We start from the raw sequence: 9,748 nt of genomic DNA on the forward strand, positions 1-9,748 counted from the left end.
CACAAATTTAGCTTGTTAATGGATTTTAATGTATACACTAAACACTTAGGTACTAACTCTATATAGTTTTTTTGATTTAATTTTTAATATAATCTTGATAATTTTACTCACCATCTGTAAATGAGGATCCTTCATGTCAAAATACACTTCTCGAAGTGTTCTAATCGTCTGCAGTGTACCAAAGTGCTCGCAGTTGACATACAATGTCATGGTCGCCCCTGGTTTCCTCTGATCCACGGCCAACACAAGAGTCTTTGAGGATAACATATTATTATCACTCAAAGATCTTACATTATAGTGTTCGGTTTGTGTATTACCATTGCTCTTGGTTGATACGATTACTGAAAAAACGTACATAGTATAATTATGTATTTGAATGAGTAAAAATTCACTTATGAGTTATCTATGTATTAAAAATGTCTTATAAATTGTTCAACAACTCACGCTTCAACAATTTTATTAGACTTAACTATTTACTAACAGATAAAACAAAAATGATGAATTTTTAATACACTGCAGCAATAAAACGCGTAGTTTTAGTTTTTCGTTTCTAAAATATTTTATTGTTATCATTATAATAATATAAATCAGTAAATATACCATATTATAGTTAAAATATTTCACCCACTAATAAATTTAGTTAAACTCAAACAATTTCGAAATTCAAAAATAAATAAATAAAACATTTATCGTCCCACTGTTATGTTTTTGAATGCATTAAATATTATACTAACATTTAAATTTTATGTATCACATAATTATATACTGTCAGTACGATGTAATAGTTTATATATGTTATTCAAATTTCACCTGTGTCCAAGTTTATTTACAGTCTAGACAATAGGCTTCTCCGGAAACCATATGTATTGGTATTTTTCCTCACTTCACTCACGTACCTAGAGATATTTTGCTGTCTCTCGTTCGTCAAGAACTTTAATAGGCTAGTATATAATGCACGAGATGTCGTGGGATTATATCGGTGGTATATCCTTTTAAGGACGTATGTCTAACTGGATCTTCGGAGGAATTTGCCGATCACTGTTTCTTTTTTATCCTTTTTCCTTAGTTTTGCTACTCATTTTTTTTTTTTTTTTATTGATGGATTATATTTAAAGAGTAAGAAATGATTTTCTAATGAATGAATGAGTCATTCGTATTTGTACCAATAATCTACACACATATTCTGTAAATTGTAATAGAAATTCAAAAATTTTATTTTTCAGATAAATTGGAATAATTATTTTAAAATAGTAATTTATCAATTTGTTAAATAATATTATTTAATCTATTGAATAATTGTAAGCTTGCAATACTTAACTCAATCTAAGAGCTTAATAATGGCGTATACTTAGTGAAAATAAAACATTTATTTATCTTAAAATTGCCATGAAATCCACGATAAGAAAAACTTTGTTCTTGAAATTATTTTTCACCTATATATTTATAGATATATGTAATATACATTATCTAGATTATTTATGACTTAGAATTATATGATAATATATTGTGAGCATAACAAAGGATATTATATTATAGGTATATAGTTACTATTATAAGTTACTCCACGGTAACTTAACTCCAAAAAAAAAAAAAATGCTGTACCCATCATTGGTCATTACAGACTAAATGTGTACAAACATATGTGCATAAAAAAAATATAACAGCTCCTATTATGGTAAGAATCATTTATTACAAAGTGAGTCACTAAAGAAATGTGGTCCTCGTAAAAAAAATGATATACAATAAAATATAAATAGGCCATCAGATGATGATGTTTTTGGAACTAACGGTTTATTAGTCCATAAAATAAATTTTAACAATTGATTTATATTTTTTTTAAGAGAATTTAACTCATAGCATTTCAATTTTTTTTTCATACATTTTTTCTATGATACAAACAACAAATCAAATCAGTCATTCAAAATTAATTACTTTGATTTAAATGTAAGTAATTAAGATAAGAAATTGAAAGAAGCAAAATATTTAAAATAAAATACCTAAATAAAATATAACCAAAATGTTAACAACATGCGTAATCAGAATCGTTGAACAAGTTAGGTACCTGTATTTCACTATGAAAACGCAAATCATATAGAAAATAAAAGTTTTATAAAATATTTTAAATTCATATGCTAATATCTATATTGATGAATAAGTACTTAATACATTTATATAAAAAGAGTATGATTGTGTGAATGCATTTCTGATTACAATTTACATTATAGACGATTATCTCTTCATCTGTATACAACCGATGAATTATATAATTAAAATAATACGTCTATAAAACTCGAGTAACTCAATACAAGTGAGCACAAAAAGCACATATCAAGTCTACACACGATACTGTACATATAAGAATATAATATACCATATACTTACACCATAATAATAATTTAAAAATTGTTGAAAAAAATTGCGGTAATCCCAATATCCTATGTAAACAAAGTATGCTGCATATACGATGCTATTGGTTTACACGTGAGATAGTATGGATATAAAATATTTTTTGGATCATCGAGCATCGGATCCAATACGACAAGCCTACACACGACGTATGCCCACAAACCTACGCACCAGCAAGTATACTATCAACGGCGGCAGTGGTTTTATTAGGGTAAAGATTTATTACGTCCGTTGTTTTTTTTCAGTTGCCATACATATTAACAATATCGAATATCATAATATACACATACCTTGTCCTTCGGACCTATCGATTTTTAACGTGAACTGATAGTAACCGGGAAATTCGATGGTGGCCACGGTTTCGGGTTTGCGGTGCTTCCGTCCGTTCGGCGGTCCATCGTCTTTGATCACAATTGTAAATCTATCACCGGACACAGCTTCTTCGACGGCCTTCGTTACTTCTGTATGAAAAACATATCATTCATTAATCTTGTAAGATGTAACACTAGCGTTTTTGTTTCTCTAATCGTAAATTTATTACATACATATATAAGTATGCATTGGTATGTTTGACCAGACCTTCGGTTTTGAATATTACTGTTAGGGAAAACTCACTGTCATGGAATAATGAAAAGTAAATTACATTGTGGACAAAATGTTCATTGAAACATAGGGCATTATTTATTTTTAATAAAGGTATATAATTCTTTATGCATTCGCTTGCCCCACACGCGCGCTCGCACTTCACACATGCAGGCGCGTACTGATGTGTATTCAATCAGTCATCAAATCGTCAGTTGATCACTATAGTGTAAATTATTATCATTTACAACAGCTAGTCTGTGTGGTTATTGTGAACACAAATGATTTGCCAAGACCAAGAGTGCTAATTAAAGACCTGTTTCTCCGTCACGACGTTCATATTTCAGTCATGTACTCATGTGTACTAAAAATATAAGTAGGTATATACTTATAGGTGACCCACGTATAATATTTATTTTATTCTAGATTAGTGCAATATTATGTTTAAATGGCTACTGATAACATTTAAATGTCTTAAAAGTGAAAGTGGCTTAGACACAATTAAAATAAGAGTAAGTATTTTTTTGTTTTGCATCTAAAATTTGTTCCCGTCTCACAAGATGTACCTATATGTATATAAGTACTATAAATTACAACAAATTGTAACTTTTTAATGACATACCATTTATTTATAGTATTTGTTAGACAGGTATATGAGTATATGTTCGATATTTTTCATCCTAAAGCGAAAATTTTTATTTTTATTATCGCTCTTCTTTACTGATATTTATTTCAATTTGCCACGTTCAATTTTTTTTTAAATTTTATGCCACCCTAAATCAGTATATGACTTACTTGTGCCCTAGCAACGGGCCTGGTTATTTACGCTATATAACTTATCGTATTATATTACCATAACGATTTGAGTCAAAATTAAATTAAAATCTTAACATTTTAATCGACCTTTGATTTATTAGTACCTACCTAGTTATTAAAATGAATTTTTTGTACGTATACCTATGCGAAATGTGATAATTGATAACTTTAGATACAAATAAATAATTAATATACCTACTTTATTAATAATTTTATAAATATTTATTACAGTAGAAAATGTCATCTGTTGAGAACTATTTAAATGTTCAATAAACGTTATTATAAAAAAAAAAAAAACTATTTATTCACAACTATTTCGCCCTGTGCTCACGTTGTTAACTCTTTACATAAATTATACATGCAAGTTGCATTATGATACTTACATAATTTCTCAATAAAAATTAAAGAAACATATAAACCTCAATAAGGTTTTTAATAAATGTACCTTCTGTACCAATTGGTATTTTATAATTTGGATAGAAATCAAACAAAAAACTCGTTTCTACACCTTTAATGTCACTTAAGATTATGCTATTAATATCTCTACGAATAGAAAACAATTTTATTATCTTCCATATTCAGTACTGGATGTTAAGACCACATTCGAATTTAAAAAGTAGGCACCCACAGATTGTAATATATTATACAATAAACAAGATTTTATTATTATTTTTTATGTTGAAGGCTAGTTTTAATATTATTATTTTTATTATATTTTATAAAAAATAAATAAGTAGGTAATAATATTGAGATAAATTCATCTCTAATCCGAATAGAATCAAAACATTTTTACTTTTTATAGAATCACCAAATTAAAAAAATAAATATAATAAAATGTATACAAGTTATTTATTGTGAAATACCTAGTAAATTAATGCTTTATAGTTAGGTACAGTATTATAGCAAGAATAACTATTTATTATTATATTATTAATCATTTTTCGATTTTGTTAGAGCATATTATTCTAGAATTTACTGACGTTAAATTCAAGTAATATTATGAAATATAAATAATTAAGTACCATGGTAAATCTACAAATCGTAATAGTTTATATAGTTGTTGGAAAAAAGTGGGAACATTTTTTGAATACATAGTTATTATTTCTTAACATATACTTCCATCCATAAATATAATAGAACCATATAAATCAAATATTAATCATTACATACTATAATCTTCTATTCTATAGAAGCCGAAAGTTGTTTTTTTTTTTATTACATTCGTGTTTGTATAATAATTTATTTTTCGAGTATTTTTATCTATAATTAGAAGTTCAGATCTGCTTGTCATTCTTGTCATATTAATTATATGTTACCCCAGGATACAAAATATATCATATATTATTGAATTTGCAGCCTGTTTATGCTTTGCATATTATAGTATGAATAATAGTTAATACTATACAATCTAATTGAAACAAATTATATAAGGAAACTTATGTTTGTTGTAACTATAATGGATATCTATTATACATTCATACAATTTAAATTACAGAACACCAACCAATTATATTTCGATGGTCATAAATTATAAAATATCATAAGGTGTTATTAATTCGCAAAGTAATGTGATCATCCCTAATAACCAATAACCAATAACAATCTAATAGTTTAATTATTTAAGTCTTGGAAGTAGCTGTTAAATATAGGTATAATATACTATTCTATTAGTACTCGTATATATTATTATGGTTTATAGTTAATTTATAATATTTTCATGTATAATCATCATATAATCCGAAATATACATCATAATGTATGTGTATAATAAAACGAATACCTTCGTTGTAAGATTCGTTAGTTTTTTTTTATTACTCAAATTGAACAATACCTAATACCTATACGATTGATATTCGATAATCACTCAAAGTTTGGTAATATAAAACAGATTTTTAATTTATTTTACCATTATATGAATAATAAAAATCTCTTGGCTATATAATATAAATTCTCATAAATTGCATTGAAAAGATACAAGAAAAATTCATTCAATGATTCTATTGAAACTAATTAAGTATGGCTAATGATTTATTAGTTTGTGTATCATATCAAGACTCTATAGAATAATATAAATATATTAAGAAGATTCTTGTGAAAAATTTAGTCGTGAACACTTTTCAATGTATAAATATTAAATTAAATTATATTGTATGAATATAAATTAACAATTCACAACACGAATTATTAATACGGACTTACCCTATTAATTATATTTTAAGTAATATAGTCTTATAGGTGGGTGCTTAAAAAGTTTTTTAACGAAATCATAGCTAATAAATATATCTATGGGCTACGACTTATAACTTATGAGCGAGCCTAATGAGAAGAGCGAAGGGAGAATTCCCACGGGCTTGACATTTTTAAGGGAGCCAATAAATTTGGGACTACTTAAATTTTTTAAATACACTTAAAAAAAGAATTTGATAATCCCCAGACACGGATTTCTGTTTCCGCGGCCCTAGCTGCTTATGAACTGTATTATGCTTGATGAAATAGTTGATTTTTAATATTTGATAATTGAATATAATCATAAATTATAATAACTACAACTAACTAAAAATCCTAAAAATAAAAACTTTCAATAATATAAAACTAATGTAATGTCTCTTATTACATTATCACTTATTGTTAAATGCGTAAAGTAAGTACAACACGTCAGCGAGTACAAAGTTGTGTCAAGAATATATATTATATATATATTAATATTTTTGATAAATTTGATGGACTTTGATTGATTGTTGAGTATAAAAAATACAGTTTATCAGGAAGTAAAAACAATAATTATATAGTTTTTTGGGAAATGAATTTTGATTCAATACCGAAAATTCAAGATCGTATACCCTTTGATTGTTTCTAAAACCTAAGTATGCTTTACAAATATACTGGAAATATGTATATATATATATATATATTTAAATAATAAAAACGCTTAAACTTTGGGTTTCGATACCGATTAATTTCACTGAATCCCGAAATTGATAAAATTCAATGTCAGTAAAATAAGGGTGGGGGTGGAGGATTCCGAGTTATAGGATTTTTACGAATTAAATTGAATTAAACTTATGTGTAGTTGCAGCTGGTATATCCTATTATTATTATATACGTACCATTGTCGACGGAAGCCGCTTCGGTTTGGGCGTTGAACACCAGTAACGCGCCGGCAAGAGCGACGAAAATCGCCGTTGCTCTCATTTCGCGGTGGTCGTGATGTGATCTTTGGTCCTGAAGCCTGCTGACCCGCGTGCGTCGTTGTCACCGCGATCGCCGCCGATATACAGCCGGTGTGCAGCGCGTGTGAAACTGTACAGCGAGCGGCTCGTTTGCGACCTCCTACTCACAAACCGGTCGATGGCGTCCGTCTGCAGCACACACATACGCGAGTGCGAGAGCATTTAATACGATACAACATGATAAAAAAAAATAATAATAACGATACGATTCGATACCTAATGGTATAATGTAACACTCTTGCACGCAGAAGAGGCGCCTACGCGCGAAATGTCATACAGCATATAATATTATGAGCGAGCAGATGGTCACTATTATATTATTATTATTATATTTGGAAACGAGTGATGTCGAGCTATATTATCATTATTTTTTTTTTCTTAGATTCATTTGTCCAAGGACGAGCTTTCCCCCCTTCGGCGCTGTTCTCTTCGTCGTTCCAACAGTTAACTCTGCCTGATGGCACGGCACGCGTACTATTATTGTGGCATATTTTATGCGCATATACTGCACAACTCGTCTGTGTAACGAATAACGAACAACGACGGTGGACACCATCGTTTTTACAACGTAACGAGAGCGTAATGTAAACATCCGACATCGAGTACCGGTTGGGTTCCGATTTCCGGTTGATCGTATTTGTTACATATTATAGGTCTTTGGCACTGAAGTTATACGCGTGTGACGGAGTATAAATTATTAATCTCTATATATAATATTATATATAATATTCGACTGTGATAATAATATAATATATAATATAATGTTCTGATTTTAGGTATTTCTATTGTACCTATATTGAACACACCCACTTTTGTACTATCATTATATTTTGTCTAAGATTAAACTACATAGGATAAAATTAAGTGATTTATTTTTAATATTTTTTTATAAAAAGTAATTTTATTTATTTAATTTTGGCATTTACTGGACATAACATTTTCAAAATGTTTTAGTATGTTGTGCTATTTATAAATTGGTACTAGTATTGTATATTGTTAGAAATTTGACAATTTTAATAGTACAACTAACACGCCATTCTAAAAATACTGGCAATACTGCATTTGTTATTGCACTCATAGTTAGGTATCGGCTTATGCTTCTTCTCATTTTATTTGTACGATACAGGTATTTCATGGTATTTTATTTTTTGTGTAGGTGTAAGCTACAAACATATGGAAGTCGCATTAGGATGAAAATTTAAACAACAAACAATAATCAACTATTATTTTTATTTATTATATGAATTGGTTTTAGGTCACTGATTTTATACTTCCTATTGGCTATTACCTGACTTTGTCTTATAATTTTTTTTAAATATTTTATTTTAGTGGTGTAATTCAATTTTCTTCAATTTTTTTACTATCCTACCTACCTTATAACTTCATTATATGCGCCCAGTTCATGTGCTTCTCTACAATATTTTTCCAATAATGAATCTATTTTTCTTCTACGACGTATAAAGGTTGAGTTATTGTTTTACTTTTATTAGTATAGCACTAAAAAGTACTTGCATATTTAAAAAAATATTTCAATGATATAATATCATTGTATACGAAAAACGATTCTGAGTTGAGACGGTTTGTCAGTCTAGAATATGTTATACTATATTAATTATATTGATATTATTTCAAAAAAATAAAAAAATTAGATACGTCTAAAACAAATTCCAAATTTATCAAATCAAATTCATTATGTACCCAACTCACTCAGTCATTCCTAGTAAGTTTATACAAATAAAATATATTATAAAGTATTAATATAAGTCATTAAAGACATTAACTACCCGTTAATATTAGAATATAATTTATACTTTATAGAAATTGAAGTACCCACGGGCCACTTAATATTTTTAAGTTACAACAATATAACTAAAATTGTTATTCTTGATTATTTAATATTTTGTAATTTCACCAAAAGTTAAGCTTAAAATAACTATTTAAAAAAACTGTGTTTGTATAGTTTTTAGATTTTTTTTTTTGAAACAGAATTAATTACTTACGTGGAACCTTGTTTTAAATTTTCAATCCTTAGCTATACAATTAAAACGTTTTATAAGCTTTTAACAAGTAACAACTAAAGAATTTGTAAATTTTCAATTAAATACATTTTGTCAAAATTTGAAATTTAAATGGTTATAAAAAAAAAATTGCCTATGGAATTTTAATATATTTTCCAACTGCTAATATATAAACTTATGAGGAACCTTGTATTAAATTTTCAAGTTTTATAACCCAATGAATACAATTTAATCAACATTCATAGAATAAAAACTAAAAAAAAAAATGGAAAATTTCTTGTGTTTATGAATAACTTAAAAATTGTTGAAATACATAGAAAATTGTATTAAGTATAGGAATTGATAAAATAAACATGTGGTGTTTTTGAATAACAGCAAAATAAAAATGTTGGTACAAGAGAAATCGAGTGAATATCCAATATTGTAATTCAAATACTCATAAAAATTTAATATGACTGTCCGGTGTCCGGTAGACATTTTTTAATTGATAAAAGTAGACAAACTTATGTAGAATCTTGTATTGAATTTTCAAATCTTATATTTAAAAATAATACATTTTTATGAATTTTAAACTCAAAATAAATTGCAAATTTTCATGATTTTTAAATATTTTGTCGATCTTTCAAAAAAATCTTATTAAAAAAAATTGTGACTATGTATTTTTAATATTTTTTAATTACCATTGTAACAATATAT

At 27.3% G+C, this 9,748-nt stretch overlaps 1 protein-coding gene across 1 annotated transcript in view; it reads right to left on the reverse strand.

Moving 5' to 3' along the window:
- Tsp (Thrombospondin) overlaps positions 1-7,178 on the reverse strand; it is a 23,799-nt gene extending 16,621 nt beyond the window's left edge. Inside the window, exons 1-3 of the mRNA XM_089218799.1 lie at positions 6,912-7,178; positions 2,697-2,867; positions 112-341 (exon numbers count right to left, since the gene is read on the reverse strand). Coding sequence (XP_089074925.1) covers positions 112-341; positions 2,697-2,867; positions 6,912-6,996 — 486 coding nt within the window. The 5' untranslated portion in view covers positions 6,997-7,178. The remainder of the gene's footprint in view (positions 1-111; positions 342-2,696; positions 2,868-6,911) is intronic.
- Between the last annotated feature and the right edge of the window lie 2,570 nt (positions 7,179-9,748).

The sequence above is a fragment of the Diuraphis noxia genome, unplaced genomic scaffold, assembly GCF_037042655.1.
Source record: "Diuraphis noxia isolate RWA-SAM2 unplaced genomic scaffold, SU_Dnox_SAM2 contig0002, whole genome shotgun sequence".
Classification (NCBI taxonomy): Eukaryota; Metazoa; Arthropoda; class Insecta; order Hemiptera; family Aphididae; genus Diuraphis; species Diuraphis noxia.